The sequence below is a fragment of the Ochotona princeps genome, chromosome 2 (genome assembly GCF_030435755.1).
Source record: "Ochotona princeps isolate mOchPri1 chromosome 2, mOchPri1.hap1, whole genome shotgun sequence".
Lineage (NCBI taxonomy): Eukaryota > Metazoa > Chordata > Mammalia > Lagomorpha > Ochotonidae > Ochotona > Ochotona princeps.
Window position 1 is genome coordinate 91,645,085 of NC_080833.1, and position 17,212 is coordinate 91,662,296.

The 17,212-nt window shown below is 47.7% G+C and overlaps 1 protein-coding gene across 5 annotated transcripts; it reads right to left on the reverse strand.

Annotated features, from left to right (window-relative positions):
* Window positions 1-212: 212 nt before the first annotated feature.
* HENMT1 (HEN methyltransferase 1) lies at window positions 213-16,605 on the reverse strand. Of its 5 annotated transcripts, none has more exons than XM_058659798.1 (8): window positions 16,600-16,605; window positions 15,960-16,052; window positions 12,069-12,197; window positions 10,390-10,502; window positions 7,694-7,828; window positions 3,335-3,514; window positions 2,235-2,412; window positions 213-980 (listed from the first exon to the last, which is right to left on the reverse strand). In XM_058659798.1, the coding sequence occupies exons 2-8, from the start codon at window positions 15,978-15,980 to the stop codon at window positions 561-563; spliced, it is 1,176 nt and encodes a 391-aa protein (XP_058515781.1). In that variant the 5' UTR covers window positions 15,981-16,052; window positions 16,600-16,605; the 3' UTR covers window positions 213-560. The 5 variants fall into 5 exon arrangements, with proteins under 5 accessions (XP_058515781.1, XP_004582045.2, XP_058515792.1 ...); XM_004581988.3 differs by lacking the exon at window positions 16,600-16,605 and adding an exon at window positions 16,333-16,411; XM_058659809.1 differs by lacking the exon at window positions 16,600-16,605 and adding an exon at window positions 16,333-16,396 and having other exon boundaries at window positions 15,972-16,052.
* Window positions 16,606-17,212: the final 607 nt, after the last annotated feature.

Sequence of the window (17,212 nt, forward strand, 5' to 3'; positions counted from 1 at the left end):
CCAATGCCACCCAGAACGCTGCTAGAAAACAGGGTGTCCAGGGTGATTACAGGGGAGAGACGGTGTTTGTCTTTCAAACACCTGCATTCCTTTTCTGTATGATGTCTTATGCTAAGTATTTTTAGATGAGAATGTGATCCAAAGGATAGAGGGGCTTAGGAAGACTTGGGAGCAACTCTAACTCCTGGGGAAAGAATTTTGAAGAGAATATATCTTTCTTTTAAAAAGTTTAATGGCACATACAACATATTCCAACATAAAAATATATGGGTAAGTTAAAAAAAAAACATACTGCAACTTCCAATTTCTTCATTCCTGAGAAAACAAAATTTGTGAATTCAAAGGAAAACCTACCACCATCTTTAGCTAAACCCTAATATCCTCCTTATGTGAAGGGAAGCCTGGCTCTGTGTCACACTAACCATCCACTGGCTTAGGACATGACTTTGGGGGTACAACTTTTACGAAAAAAAAAAGTCACTTGAATTATGACTACACAGCATAAATTTAAGCAAGCCTAACTATCACCAAAACCCTGAATTTCAGGAAATAAGGATGGATCAAAAATCAAACAGATAATCATAACAATCGTGTAGGTCAACCACCACGGCAGATGCATCGCTGCTTAGACACACGCAGTCATCAATGAGCGACCGCATCATGTCCTCACTGGGGCATATGCGGCGCAATTTGGGATAAGCCATGAGTCTCTGCAGCGGCACCAAAAACTTTGTTCCCATAACAAAGGGTTTGGGGGAATTCTCTATCCTGGCTTTTTCGGCCTCTGTGAAGACTGGCCCAAAGGATGGGAAGTCACTGTCCACCTCAGGGAGCTTGACGCCCAACATCCTCTCCTCCTCCTCCTTTAGCTTCCGCAGATGCTTCAGCCGCAAGCTCTCCACCTGCCGGGACACCTCGTTCACGAGCACGAGTCTGAGGAACCGTTCCTGCTGCAGGCTTGGATAGGAAGCTGTGAAAACCTGAAGAGAGGAAGGCTCTGAGAATGGAGGGGAAATCATAAGACCCTCCCATAACGCTGCCACGTAACAACTAACTGTATGGGACAGACACCTGGCACAGCACTTAGGACTGCATTCAGTACCCATGCCTTCCACATCCCAGTTCACAAGAACCAGCTCAGCTCCTGTTTCCAGCTACCTGCTCATACAATACTGGGAGGGTGGGGGGGTCGGGGGAAGCCAGCAGGTGATTGCACAAGAAGTTGGGTCCCCATCACTCAAACAGGAAAAATCAGATGAAATTCCCTGCCCCCAACTTCACCCTGAGCTTGTGGGTGTTTGGGGAGTGAACCAGCAAATGGAAGTGCTCTCTCACTCACTTGCTCGCTCACTCTCTGTTGTTCTGCTTTTCAAGTAGTTAAACATACAAAAAGTATGTTTTAGAATTATAACATGGATAGGTCAAATCATACCAGCTAAAAATGCCTTAACTACCGCAAGTATCAGGGCCTGGCACTGTGGTGTGGCAAGCTCAGCTGCAATGAGTGTGAGTTTTAGTCCCAGCTGCTCCCCTTTCAAACCAGCTCCCTGCTAAAAGCACTTGGGAAAGTAGCAGCAGATGTGCAAGTGCTTGGTTCCCTGGCATCCATGCAGGAGACCCAGGAGGAGTTCCAAGCTGGCTCAGACCCAGATGTTGTGGCCCTGTGGGGATTGAACCAGCAAATGGAAGCTCTCTCTCTCTAACTCTGCCTTTCAAATAAATACAGCTTTAAAAAAAAATGAGTATCCATCTGCAAATAAAAGCAATTATCTGATCTGTTTTCTAATACTAATGCTCAAGATCTTCCAACCAGTTTCCCAATAAATCAGACCAACTCAGAATTCCTACTTGGTATTACAGGAAAAGGACGGGTGCAAGATGGTTTACTTAACAGGGAAATTGTGCTTCTTCATCCCATGTCATTAAGGCATTAGGGTCCCTGAACTCAGTTCTAACAGTTGTTTCCAGAGCCACGCTGGGGCAGAGCTGCTGCCTGTGGTCTCTGCCGTGGGTAATCCTAACCCATTACACAGGCTGAATGTGACTGCCCTCCCGCCCTCTGGTTCACCTGCTGGCTGCGAGAGTGGCTGCAGGTCAGTCACAAGCCCACCTGAAGTGTGTGTAGGGTGGGTGGGATCCCAAAGAATTCCCTGGGGTAAGCCTCAGGTATAGGTGCTTCTCCCTGGCGGTGGAGGGGGCGGGGGAGGGCCACTTGCCCAGAGGAGAACACTCACAGCTTTGTAAGCCCGCTCCTGGCGCTGCTCTGAAACACTCGCCTCGGTCACCTTGCCTTCGTTTTTCCGGAAGATGCCTATCTGGGTACAGTACCCCACACTCTCGGCTCCAGCAGGCGGTTCCCCAACGCCAGTGAACTCCACGGAGTAATCATAGCGACTCGCCACATACAAAGCCCTGCAAACCCAGAACAGGTGGAGAGAGCAGCCAGTCAATACTGTAGAAAAGATGAAAAGCGAACCCAAGCGTGGCAACCTTGCAAATTCCTACACCACCACCGGATGTCACAACACCGGGGTTCACATGTTCTTCATGTGACATAGCAGCAGCTGCTGCGTGTCAGCCTGTAGGAACCACTGTGGAAGATACAGGATACAAGGAGAATTAGGGGCTCAGAGTGCAGGGGTACACAAAGAGATCAGTAATTGCAATGAGTTTGCAACTGTGTCAAAAAATGCAGACCCCCAGGAGCTCCCTCTGAGCGGGAACATGAATGCCAGGCACCCTCCAGTCAGTCAATTCTTCATTTTCAGATCAACCAAGGCTGTTGCCACCCTGCCCTGGAAGGGCCCTGGGCCCACACACACCCCTTCCACATGTGCCACACAGCAGGCTAGAGCAAATGCTGAGATCAATGGGCAGGGGAGGGCGGGGCTGGATGCTGATGTTGCCGGGCAACAGGTGCCCCTGGAACTCTGGGACTTCCCATTTGGTGCCAACTCCTGTCCCAGCTGCTCTAGCTCCCATCCACCTCCCTGACAGTGCTTTTGGGAAAGCAGTGGAAGATGGCTCAAATGCCTGGACCTGTGCCACCTGCAAGGCAGACCCAGATGATAAAGTTACTGGTTCCTGGCTTTGACCTGACCCACCCTGTACATTGTGGCCATCTGGGGAGTGAACCAGCACATGGAAGATCTCTCTCTGTCTTTCTCTCCCTGTTTACCTTTCGCATAAATGAACAAACCATTTAAAAACAACTTGGGTACATTCACCATTCCTATAGACATTTACTTCTATAAAGTTTGAGTTTCAGAAGGATCCACCCCACCATCTGGAAAAAAAAAAAAAAAATGAATCAACAAAACATGTCTGAACTTACCAGGTCTGAAACTGCATTCTATTCCACTCAAACTTATGGTCTGAATCTCTTAGGGTCTCTGTTGGAAACAGGGGGTTGAACTCCGAATTCGGGGTGCTGATGACAACCATGGCCGGAGACATGTAGCCAAACACCACTTCAGGAAATCTGGCCAAATCACCAGAATCCAAATGTTCTATCCTGCCAGGGGTAGTGAAGAAGATATCATTACATTTAACCCCAGTTATAGTTATTTTCCTAACTGACTTAGCAAAGCAATGTCCCTCCACCCTCTTAATGGTAATTTCTTCCTTCTTTGGATAAGTTAATAAAGCTTAGAGGACCTAAAAACAAGCATGCAAACATTACAATCCTCCCCTACCCACCCTCATGTCACCTCACCTCAGCCCCCTAGTTCTGTCCAGGGTGCTCACCTAACCAACTAGGGTGCTTGCCTTGCTCTGCAGGCTCTTCAGGTTTGAGTGTGCCCCTTCCCAATGCAACATACCAATAAGGACAGAACGTCACTTCTCCAGTATTCTTGCTGGAAATGTATGCCACGAGCCTAACCACGAGAAAAAACAAGCCCAGCCTTGAGGGCTCTCTATGAAGTAACTGGCACATATTCCTCAGAAACATCAAGGGCAAATATGACCTCAGAGGCTGAGCAGACCAATTCCCAAGAGCACGGGAGCAGACCAACCTGACTCCGGTACTGTCCAGTGGGCGCTGTGTAACCCTGGCCTAGCTGAGATTGCAGGCAAATGTAACAGGAGCTATAAAAAGAGATTACTGGAACAATTGATGCATTTTCAGTATGGCCCACATGTGACAGAACTGTATCAATTAACATTTCCTCAGGCAGAGGTCTGGCCTAGTGGTGAAGGCTTGGAGCGGAGCGGGGACACATATCACACATGGGAGTCTGGGATTCAAGGCCTGACTCCATGCCCAGCTTCCTGCTGGTAACACCCTGAAAAGCAGATGATGGCTCAAGCAGTTGGGTTCCTGTGGCCCATGTGAAAGACCTGGGTTAAGTTCCAGACTCCTGGTTTCCTCCTGGTCCAACCTTTAGTCGTGTGGGCATTTGAAGAGCAAAACAGTAGTTACAAGACCTCTCTTTGCTTCTCCCCCCAACCCAGTTTATTTTTTAATTTCATGATGTAGTTATTATGGCTGTGTAAATCTTTTTTCTTTAATATGTATATTAAAGAAAAAAATATATATATACATACTCATGGGGTTGAGACAGTGGTACAACAAGCTAATTTACCACCTGCAGGACCAGCATCCCAGATGGATGCCGGTTCATGCACCAGAAGTTTCACTTCTCATCAAACTCCCTGCTTGTGGCCTGGGAAAGCAACAGAAGATGGCCCAAAGCCTTGGGACCCTGCACCCACATGGGAGACCCAGAGGAAGCTGGGGCCATGTGGAGAATGAAGCAGCAGATGCAAGTGCTCTTGCTCTCACTCTGTTCCATTCCTGCAACTTCTGTACAACAATCTAACATTACTCGAAAGCTCCAAGTTTCACTGACATTCTACCTGTGTCAGTGCACCCTAAGGAAACCGGACATTGGCACAGCTTCACAAGCAAACCAGCGGTCTTGAAGAGATGAGGGAATTAATCCCCCCATCCCAGCTGCAACAACACACCCGACCACCACACAAGAGGGCCTCTAGGTCAACAGGATGGTGACAGAGAGAGCACCACAGATAGCCTGATGACTGTCACTATCTTCCAGGGTCCCTACGCTACCAGCTCTGGCTGTCTTGAGTCGCCTCATTCCATCTGGCTTCTGTGCCAAAACTACCTATCAAAGTAAGCTGTCAGAGTCTGACACGTGACTATGTGGGAAACTACTGCCTTACCGCATGCCAGGAAGCCTGAAGGTGTTATACAAAGTTAAATAAGCCAGTCAGAAAAGGGAAAAAAATGCCTTACCACTTAAAGACGGAAGGAGTGTAGGCTATGAAGGGGCAGAACCAGGGAAGATTTGTCCATTGATTCACTCCCCAAGCGGTTGCAGTGGCCAGAGCTGAGCGGATATAAAGCCAGGAGCCAGAAGCTTCCTCTGAGTCTTCCATGTGAGTGCAGGGTCCCACGACTTTGGGCCATCCTCCACTGCTTTCCCAGGACACAAGTAGGGAGCTGAATGGGAAGTAGAGCAGCGGGGACATGAACTGACACCCACATGGGCTCCTGGCACTGGCAAGGTAAGGATTTACCCACTGAGCCATTGTGCCAGGCCCACAGACAGTTTTGATGGCAGCACAACAATACCACTTAAAATGGTTGACAGCAAATTTCATCACATGCATTTTAGAACAATAGAAAGCACACATAAAGTGGTGGGCCTCTGGCTCAGCAGTTAAGACACCCCTGGGAGTGCCTGTGTCCCACCAGCTCAGGCTCAGCTCCCGACCTCAGGTTCTTACTAACATGTACCTCAAGAGGCAGTGGCTGGGCTCCTGGCACCCACAATGGGGACCTGAATTAAGTTTCCAGCTTCAGCCTGGCCCCAACCTAACCATAATAGACATTTGAGGAGCAAACCAGTGGGAGAACTCTCTGCCTCAAATTCTTACTACCAACTCCTATTCTGGCTTCATCATAACACAGCTCGTTGGTTCTCGTTGGTTCTGCCCAGTAGAGATACCCATGATGTACCAGGCAACAGATGACGCAGAGACACACAATGCAAACTCCCTCCTCTAGAGAAACAGCACACACAATTAAAATATGCAAATCAGCCTGAACATACATGGCAAACAGATCCTGAGCAAGCTGCTCCCTGCTCCCCACCCAGCTACCCAAAGGTCACTGAGAAAATCACAGCCTGGCTTTGCCAACACTGCCCCCTTTCACAGGAAACACTTTCTCTAAGAAATGATTGATCGCAGTAGAAGAGGAACCCTAGAACTTCTAATTGCCAGAAAAGAGCTCAGAAAATTGATACTGGTAAGACTGACCCAAAAGTCAGCTTGATGGCGCCCCCTGCTGGTCAACCCGGCGACATCCAAGTAAGAAAATATATGCAGAAAAAAAAAGACAAAATACAGGGAATCCTAAATTCATAGTAACGTCAATTAAAAGGGGGTGGAGGGTTAAAGAAGGAGAGATCTTGCTTATGGTAAAATGCTGAGGGCTGACTGGTAAATTCACTGCAATCTAAAAAAATGTCACTACTGTAATGATGGCTGGTTGAGACAAGAACCACTTAGGAAGCTAAGCAAGTACAGATGGATGGCAGGAGCTGGCTGGGTGAGCTCTGCATGACTCCCCAGGACACTCACCAGCTGGGAGGAAAACTAAGAGTAACTCTATAGTGGAACAAATACCCCGACAGGGAGAGGAAGACAAACCAAGTGAGAAGAGAGGCACATGCCAGCCTCAGTTAGGCACCCCCAGACCTCAGCCTACCCTGACCCGATCTGGTGAGGGGGGAAAACTAGAGGAAACCTTGGAAGGGGGGAGACTGCATGTACACAAACGATCAAGTCAGAGGAACATCAACAAAAAGGTGAAGCAGAATGAATGGAAAACAGGCATCCTTGGCAGCAGTTCAAGTTCCTAAAAAAAGTATTCCCAATGGATGATGGATGTTCTTGAAGTACCAACCAAGACCTGACTATCTAGAATTCCAAGATTACTGAGCCTAGTTCTTTCAGATCTTTCAAATAAACAGCCTCGGACATTGATGAGACCCCCACCATCTAAGCCCCACCGCCACTTCAGTTACTTGTTTCCCGTGGGCTTCAGCTCCCTCCAGTTTCCCTTCTGGTTTTCCTTAGGCTTTCAGTCCCCTTATGTTTCAGTTTTGGCGTCAGGCTCTTCAGTTCCATACCCAATTTTGTTCCAACAGCCCCATCCACTAATCACATACTGCCGTGTATCCCTCCCCCCCCCCCAGTGCTGCAACTACCAATCCCCATGGACCCTGTATCCCCAGTACCCACCCCTATGCTGTGAAAGCACATTCCCTTCCTTCCTTTCTCTCCCAGCTCTCCACTCTCCCAGCTCTTGGCTTTTGGTTCTTCCAAATCCCAGTACTAGGCTCTCAGTCCTTGGCTCTCCCCTCTTGGTCCTCAGTTCTCCCCATTCCTGGTTCTCGGTTCTCCCACTGGCTCCTCTCGGAGTCCCTCCTGTCACTATGGTAGGAGACGTCTCTGCCTTCTCTCTCTTCCCATAGCCATCTTCCTCTACCTTGCCATCTCTCGCTTCCCCACAGTCACCTCTTATACTAGAATAAACCCTTCCCTGTGGCCGCCTCTCTCGCTGAAATAAAGACCTCCTGTGTGACTCGCCATGTCTGGTGCTTGGACTTATGGCTTTTTTCCTACCAGGTAACATAGTATGAGCCCATTTAAAACTTACAGCTCAATGCACGTTATCAAATCGAAGCCAAGCAAACGAGAGTCTCTCTCCACTGCGGAGCCATGGTACAACGTGATGGTCAAATCCAGATCCCGTGGCTTTAGAAAGTCACCCAGAAAGGGAGACAGCTGATCCCTGCAAGAGAGACCAGGTGAACCCGATGCCTGCTGTCGACCCAGCTCTTCTGATGACTCCCTTCTCCCTACGTGCCTGCAAGCTGGACATGGCCTGTTTTCTTTGATCTGAATTACCTGAAGTCAACACTATAGCCCAGTGGGTTAAGCTGCCACCCATGACACTGGCATCCCATACAAGCACTGTGTCCAGTCCAAGCTGCTCCACTTTCCATTCAGCTCGCTGCTCAGACAGGGAAGGCAAGGAAAGACAGCCAAGTACTTGGGCCCCTGACACATATGTAAGAGACCCAGGTGGAGTTCCAGGCTCCTGGTTTCAACCTGGCTCAGTCCCAGCCATTGCTGCTGTTTGGAAAGTGACCCAGTAGATGGAAAAAATAAGACACTGTCTTTCAAATAAATAAGTAAATCTTGAATAAAACAAACAGCCTTTCATGGGGCAGTGTCCTCTCACAATGGGACATTACTTGCCAAGCAGTGCTTGATATTGTTCTTTGTTTCAAAGATATTTAAAACAACAAGGCCAATATCAGGGTGCCAGTTAAGCTGCCACCTGAACAGTGGTATTCCATATGAGTGTCTCTTCCCGTCCAGGCTGCTCCACTTATTTTTGTTGTTGTTGTTCATTTTGTTTTTTGCTTTTTATTGGAAAGGCAGATTTACAGAGAGGAAAGACAGAAAGTCTTCCATTTGCTGGTTTACTCCCCAAATGACGGAGATGGCTGGAGCTGAGCCAGTCTAAAGCCAGGAGCCAGGAGCCCCATCCAGGTTTCCCAGGCGGGCATAGGGTCCCAAAGCTTTGGGCCATCCTCTACTGCTTTCTCAGCCCACCAGCAGAGAGCTGGATATGAAGTGGAGCATCTGGGACAAGAACCCATGGCCACTTGGGAATCTGCTGCTTCGAAGGAAGGATTACCAAACTGAGCCATGACATTGGGCCCCTGGATTGCTCCATTTCTAATCCAGCCCCACGTTAAGAAGCCTGAGAAAGTAGCAGAGGATGGCCCAAGTTCTTTGGCCCAGAATGGAGTTCCTGCCTCCAGGCTCCTGGCTCTGGCCTGGCCCAACTCGGGCTGTTGTAGTGATTTGGTGGGATAAACCAGCAAGTAGAAGATCTCTCTGTGTATCTACCTTTCTAATGAAAAAAAATTTTTTAAGATTCAAAAAGCATTTGCAAAAGTCAAAGGTGGACCAGGCCAAAATCAGGAATACAGATGCCTCTGGATCCTCATTAGTGGCCAGGGCCAAGTACCAAGGTCATCTTCCATGCCTTCCCAATACATTAACAGGAGGCTGAATAGGGAGCATAGCATCCACAACCCAAACCTGGCACTGTAACACTAGATGTCAATATTGCTTGCTTAACCCACAGCACCACAACACCAGTCCCAACATACTTTCGGCTTTTCCTGCTTGTTTTTTTTAGCTTTTCATCCATCTCCATAACAGGCACATACACATAAGTACATATACATATGCGAATGACAGGAGAAACACCTGGTTTGAGATGCCAGAGGCCAAGAGCCTTTGTCCAGTGCTCTGAACCTTCTAAATCTTCTGCTCTAAATCATTTTCCCTAGCATTCATAAGACTTGACCCCCCCAAAACTGAACTCTCAATGCCTTGGAATGATTTTTCTGGAACTTTACATGAATAAGTAGAGAGGCATAAAACACAGGCCCTGCATAACATATACACCCAATTATGGTCATGGCCAAGACTCATTCAGTGAGCTGGAACCTCCCCAGGAGTCCGCCTGTCTGTCTTTCTTTTTCTTTCTCTTTCTTTTTCTTTCTTTCTTTCTCTTTCTTTCCTTCTTCCTATCTTTCTTTCTTTCTTTTCTTTTCTTTTTTTTTCTTTCAATTGGTAAGGCAGATTCACAGAGAGAAGGAAAGACAAAAAAAAATCTTCCATCCACTGGTTCACCCCTCAAATCATCACAACAGCCACAGCTGAGCCAATCTGAAGCCAGGAGCCTCTTCCAGATCTCCCACATGGGTGCAGGGTCGCAAGGCTTGGGGCCATCCTCCACTGCTTTCCCAGGCCATAAGCAGGTATGCAACAGCCAAGACACAAACTGATACCTCATATGGGATGCTGGCACTTGGAGGTAGAGGATTAACAAGTGAGCCATTAGCCCCAGTCCTTTTATCTTCTAACAAGCTCTACCAAACTGGCACTTTGTCCAAGTAGAATTGGTGCCTGTAGTTTCAAATGAAGGCATCATTCTCCTTAAAATGAAGTCCCCAATCCCCAGCTGTATCACAATGTGATGAGGAGCAACGATGGAAACTGGCCATGTGCACAAAGGGCACCCTCCATGGGTTGCCATGGACCTACCCCCACTCCCGTGGGCACAAATCCCAGGAGACTTCCACCAGGAGAGACGAAGAGTGCTGATCTGCTCAAAAGGACATAGCCCCATAACCTAACTACCATCCCGCTGGCACGCGGGAAGGGCCTGGACGTTTCTTGCATGTCAACACTGCCACACAGGAGCCCGTTCCACCACATGTGCACCTCTGGAGACAGGCCTCTCAAGGCCCCCGCCCTGCTCCTTACCCTCTCCACCGCAATTTATCCTCGTCGATGTCTACGCCAACGAGCTCCTCGATGCACGGGTAGACTTTCAGCAGCCTTATGAGCGAAGTATCACCACAGCCCAGGTCTGCAACCTGCAGGATGAGACACAGTGCTTTTTTCAAAGGCACTGGGAACCACAGAGGTGGGATCAAAAGCTTTGTCTTGGGGGCAGGAGGGATTACATAGCAATAACAGAGCCACCAGAAGGAATTAGCTTTCTTGTGGAATCATCTAAACAGACAGCAAATTTCCACTTTCACAGGCCTATGGGCAGAGAAGTATTTCTAGGTAATACAGGCCAACAGAAAGAGCTGCTCCTTGTTCCAGAGTCATTGTTGCGTGTGCACTTCAGAAAAACAGCCAGCTACACAGTCCAGGTTTCTCATTCAGAATTACAAGCTGAACATTTCAAGATGGTCATCTTCAGACTTCAGCAAAGCTTTTTAACACTCTGCTTTCATTTTGTTTATTTCCCACACAGAGAAGACCAGCGCTGCTTACAGGATGGAACCATTCCACCAAACTGTACAAAATTCCATACTGAACTTCAAGCTGCCCAAAAGGCAATACTAGATGCTTCCCCTAAATGCACATATCCCGATGGCTAAAGATGTTTTTTTTAAATAAGTAAATAACTGTACCCTTGGGTGCAAGTACAAAACCCTCACACAGAATGAAAACTCTCAAAGGAAATGCAGTCCTCTGCATCAAGCAAAAATTCAAAATACAGAAATTCACCTTACCAGAACCTAGGATACACCAGAGCATCACATCCACCTGTATGGTGACCAGGAAGGTACATTTCTTATGTGAAATGATGACTTCCTACTGAAGTTAGCTCAACAGGCCCATTATCTAACATCCAAAGAACCACAATGCCCATCTGCCCGATGCTCTGACTGTTCTAGAAATGTGAAGCCTACATTTAACTATGAATTTGCACCTGGTGCCACAGAATGCTCCCTGAGCCCTGCACTCCTGGCAAATGCCACAAGAAGTCAGTCACCTGTGCTTTCGGTGCCAGGAACAGAATCACTGGAAGAAAATCCCTCCCCTATAAGAGTTAGAGTAGGGACCAGCGCTGTGGCAAAACATGTTAAACAGCTGCCTGCAGCCCTGGCATCCCATATGGACACAAGTTCAAGTCTCGGCTGCTCCACGTCCGTCCAGCTCCCTGCTTATGGCCTGGGAAAGCAGTAGAAGATGGTTAAAGTGCTTGGGCATGTGCACCCAACCATGTGAGAGGCCCAGAAGCAGTTCTAGGATCCTAGCTTCAGATTAGCCCAGTTCTGGTTCACCAGGAACTCGTAGCAGACATTAGTGGAGTGAACCATGGAAAATCAAGCTCTCATTCTATTTCTGTAACTCTGCCTTTAAACCCACTCTCCATTGTCACTGATCCATGAGACCAAGATGTTCTTGAGCATATTTCTTAGGCTGGCCTTCAGGGTAAATTCTCCCAACCTTTACTCTCCTACTTCTCAGTGTGCTTTCTAGAAATTAAAAAAGCACATTTTTTTCTCAACTTTTGAAGACACCTGTGGATTTTGCTGTCACATCAACATCCCTCTACTACAAGTGTCTTCCTACAAAAGTACCAAACTGACAAAATACTCAGAAAAGGCGACCTTAAAACCTCAGTGCTTGGGAACACCTACCTTCTTGGGTTCATGCTGATCCACTATATCTTTAACGAACTGGTACCGCTGTCTGTACAACGGTGGCTTAAACTTTATGAACTTCTCCTGGGGTACCTCTCCAGAATTACCATCAATCACATCAGTGCACTGAAAAACATAACCCCCCAAAACAAGTTAGGAATCTACATCATAATGACTTCAGATACTCCATGGGATAGAGGGGGTGGATTTTTATTTCCTCAGGTAATGAAGTGCAGGTTCAGGTTCTCCCCTAGTTGCACTCGCCACATTTCAAGGGCCCACCTGCTTAGAAGGAGCCTCCTAGCCTTAGGTGCTCTATGTATGGCTCCAAACAATCCACAGCCTTACCTGGAAATGTCACAGAAACCAAAATGGTACTGCTATCTGTAAAACAGAGGCTTAAACTTTATGACCTTCTCCTTGGGTAAGTCATCCCAGACTGGCTCAGTCAGAATTGTGGCATTTCATCATTAAACTTCTAGAGGATGCACACCCATACCTACGTGAACACTGGGAAAATCCTTAAAGATTGCTACTTTGGGGTACTCAAGATGGTAGAGTAGGGTGAGGACACATTTAAACAGGCAGAGAAACATTAGCCAGGGTGAAGTAGAGAGGGAACACATTACAGGAAATAGGAAAGGACAGACAAATGGCATGGGGCACCTGGAGACTGATGGAAATGGGAAAGCAGCGGAGACAACAGTGTTATGTGACAGTGACCAGATACCCCTTTCAACGAACAGTGATCTGAACAGTACCAGTGGCCAGAACTTCACTAGCAACCAGCAACCAGGTAGGAAGCGGAGTTCACCAGGAATTCAGGAGGTAAACCCAAAGAACTGCCTGTCCTGCTTGTTTGTTTGATTTGACCAGAAGCAGAGACACAACAGCAGATCCCAAACACACAGTAAGGGAACAGGGTGGATGTTACAGCCCAGGCCCCCAGCGGAGCCGAATTCAGTGCCATCTTGTGTAGGGAGGCAAAAGCAATGGGACAGGACAGCACATGCACTAAGCTGGGAGTGAACTCGTTTCTGGCTCAGTGCATTGCACTCACCTGGCATCATACGGGTTCTACCCAAAATAGGTCTGGGGCTACCAGGCCAGCAGATCAAAAATTCCATGAGCGGCATGACTGGCAACATTTTGTGCGGTGTGGCAAAGGATTTGAAACTGCAGGGACAACAGTGAGCTGCTTATGTGCTGAGCTGAGAGCAAACTCACTGAGCTTAGTGCACTGCACTGGTCCCACATCGAAAATAACACTGACTTTGGCATCTTACAACGCAAAATAGGTCCATGCGGCCCTCAGAATTAATGGCCAACAGGTTCTGGCAAGATCAGCACCACCAACAACCTAGCTATTTAGGACACCTGCTGTCTCCCTAATCCTGGGAACTGCTCAACGGGAAGGGGGAGAAACATTGCACAGACACCGGTGCAACAACATCACGGGATCACAGGAGGTAGAGTGCTGAGCCAGGAGCTGGGACTACAGAGACCATAGTAGAAGTGTAACGTAAGAGCCCAGACCTGAAACTCAATGGAGGGAGTAGCACAAGCGACTGCAAACAAAGAGCCATGTACCAACTGCAATAAGTAAAATCAAACTGTACATCTGTGGGTGACATAGCTTAGAAAAGTGACCTAAAAGAGAAGAATCCACTAACCAGAAGCACAACAAACAAGGGTAAAAGAAGAGACAGAGGCACAATGAATATTACTGTGGACATAGACAAGGAACAATATTACTGTGGACATAGACAAAGGAACAAAAGCCTTTACCAACCACAGTTAACTTAAGGAAGACACTGAGAAATGGGGGAATACAGAATTCAGAACTCAGTTATAAAGCGTCCTACAAATAATGAACAGCACATGCAGGAGTTCAAGCAATTTAACAAATATGCCACATGTGGAATAGCAACACTGAAACAAAATCAAGCAGAATTATTGTAAATGAGGGACACAATAGAGCAAATTAGAAATTCAGTGACAAGTCTCCATAATAGAATGAATGAAGCAGAAGAAAGAATCTCAGAATTGGAAGATATTTATTGTTACAATAGTGAAACAATCAAAAAGCTGGAAGCAGAGCTGGGTCAAGATAACTAAAGTATTCAAAAATTAAGAGACATTATTAAAGGCCAAATTTAAGAGTTTTGTGAGTTCCAGAAGATGCAGAATGAGAAATTGGGTTTAAAAGTTTATTTAATGCTTTGGACCATGCTCACTGCTTTTCCAAGCCACAAGCAAGGAGCTGGATGGAAAGTTGGGACATGAACCGGCACCCACATGGGATCCCAGCGCAAGCAAGGTGAGAAGTTCAGCCGCAAGGCAGGTCCTGGCTTTGGAAAGTCTTAGCTCCCACCATTGCGGCCACTTGGGGAGTGAATCACTGCACAAAAATCTTTCTCCCCTCCTCTCTGTATATTTGACTTTCCAATAAAAAATAGATCTCTTTTAAAAATGTATTTGATGAAATAATAAATAAGAATTTCCCTAATCTGGAGAAAAATTGGGACACAATATCCAGAAGGGACACAGAACAACACCCAACAGGTTTGACAAAAAGTGATCTTCATCACTACACATGATAATCAAGCTCTCTTCAATCAAACAAAAGATCCTTAAATGTGCACGTGAAAAAAAATCAATTGACATATGGAGGAATGGCAATTAAATTCACAGCAGACCTCTCTCAGGAAACTCTATAGGCCAGAAGAGAATGGAAAGACACATTCCAGATTCTAAAAACAAAAAACTGTCAGCTCAGAATAACATACCCAGCAAAGCTTTCCTTCATCTTTGAAAATGAAATAAAAAGCTCAAGGGATACACCTCTTCCAGACCTGCCCTACAAATGATACTTAAAGATGTTCTCTTGACAGAGAAAAGGAATCGCACCTACCAAAACAAGGCAAATGTGAAGAACATCCCAATTAAATAACAGAAGACTAAATAACCCTTTGCTAAAAATGATAGGACCAAATTACCACCTGTTTATATTCACCCTGAATGTCAATGGCTTAAACTCAATCAAATGTCACAGATTAGTACACTGGATTAAAAACACAAATTGCACCTATTTGTTGCCTACAGGAGATATATCTCACCAACAAAGACTAGCAGAAACTATATTTCATGGATTTTGATGTTTTTTTGTTTTTAGTTTCATTTCTTCAGCAACACTTTCCTCATTAAATTCTTCACTGACTTATAGATCATACAGGAGTAGCATAATTTCCTTCAAGAAGGCTCTTGATTTTCTTTTTCATTTCTTCAATTTCATTCAGTCATATGTTATTTAACTTCATGGCATTGTAAGTTTTTATTTTTCTTGCTGTTGATTTTGTTTTGTGGCTTTTCATTTAAGGAGATGTATAGTAACTGTGTAAAGGAGACTATCATATCCAGATGTGAGGATACAATGCAGTATGCATCTCTACTTCCAGATCAAAGGGGACTCCCAATGAAACTGGTAACTATATTTTAACAATAGGATGCTGGACTGTCTGCCATTTTCCATGCCCACAATGATGGACGTATAACTGTTTATGAAGAACTACACTATGGTAATAATACAGGGGAAATCAGTGGGGAGGAGGGAGAGGACTTTAGGAGGGGGTCAGGGAAATCCCAGGAACTATGGAACTGTATCATAACAATGCTAATGAAGAATGGGAAAAAAAAAATATTGCTACTTTAACTACTGATGAAATACTTTTTACTTTACCACGTGCAGGTATTTCATCCTCATTTTGGCTGACAGCCCGGGGAAGATTAGGGGCTGAGATGTGAAGCATTGGTCTGTGCCCCTCGATTCCCAGGGCAGGTGGCCTTAACTCCTGAAAAGCAGCCGGCAGTTAACAAGAACCGCATTACCTGTACATTTGCCTGTTCCATCTTCTTTCCAAGTTTTCTTGAGGCCAAAACGCAAGTGGACCCTTTGCGCAGACTGGGCAGGCAAAGATTCCACTGTAAATACAAGAGGGCCATTTCTAAACAGAGCCAGGAGAAGCAGCCACCAGGGGTGGGGCGCAGGGAGGGACACTCTCTCCCTTCCTTTCCCATCCTGCCACTCAGGAAGCCGACATCAGCACACAGGCTGAGGAGGCCTACCTCACCACGTCACGCTCGGCACCGCGATGCCCACCCTTCCCTTCTACCAGTTCCATTTCACACAAACAGTCTTAGGAATTCTGCCTATTTCCTTCGTTAGAGTCTCAATCTCCGCTAGGCTGTTCCCCATCGTTACCTATCGTTAAAATGGAACTGGGAGGTGGGAGGGGAAGTTCCCTTCCGATTTGGTAATGTCACGACGCTGCAACAACGTCCCTATCCACTCTCGGACCTGAGGGTCAACTTTGGTCCTTGAGTGCACATTTGTCTCCATCAACTACAACTTAACCTGAAATTTGACCGACAGGTCCATCGCACAGTTTTCAAGGAACTCTCCTACTACGAAATCGCGCTCCCGCGAGCCCACCCGCCCTCCTCCTCGAGCAACAGGGTGGCTTCTCACCGCCGACGCCGGAGCTGAAGCCGCACGCCCGAGCTGCGAAGCCGGGCACCGCGGACGCCGCTGAGGAGCCCGAGGGACCGCCGGGTTGAACTCCAGGCCCCGCCCCTGGCGCCGCGGCCGCGCGCAGACTCACAAGCTGGCGTTACGCGCCCGCCGCCCCGCCGGGGCCCGCCACACGTGCGCCTCGTGGGCTGGCTGTGGCGACGGGGCCCCTGCAGCCCCGCCATGCGCCCGCCGCGGCTCCCCGGCGCCCTGGCCACAGGCCGTCGGTTTTGCGCCTCTTAACGGCCAGCGCGGCGCATGCTGCCGAAGCTATTGTCTAGGTCTTCCCGGGATCCGCGACGGATAAGGAACCGCCGCTCGGCTGGCTCGCGCTGCCGCCACCCGCTCGGCCACCCGCTCGGCCACCCGCTCGGCCCGGCGACTGTTGAGCGGAGGTGGCGCCGCGCTGAGGTGGGCTGACGCCTGGGAACGGTCCGGGCCGGGGTGGACGGCGGCCCGAGGAGCGCCCGCCGCCGGGCGCGTCGCCAGCTCACCCAGCCACCTCTGCCTTAGCGGGCCTGGAAGAGCCGCGGGCTGCAAGTTCAGCCCACCTCCCCAAGTACTTTTTTTT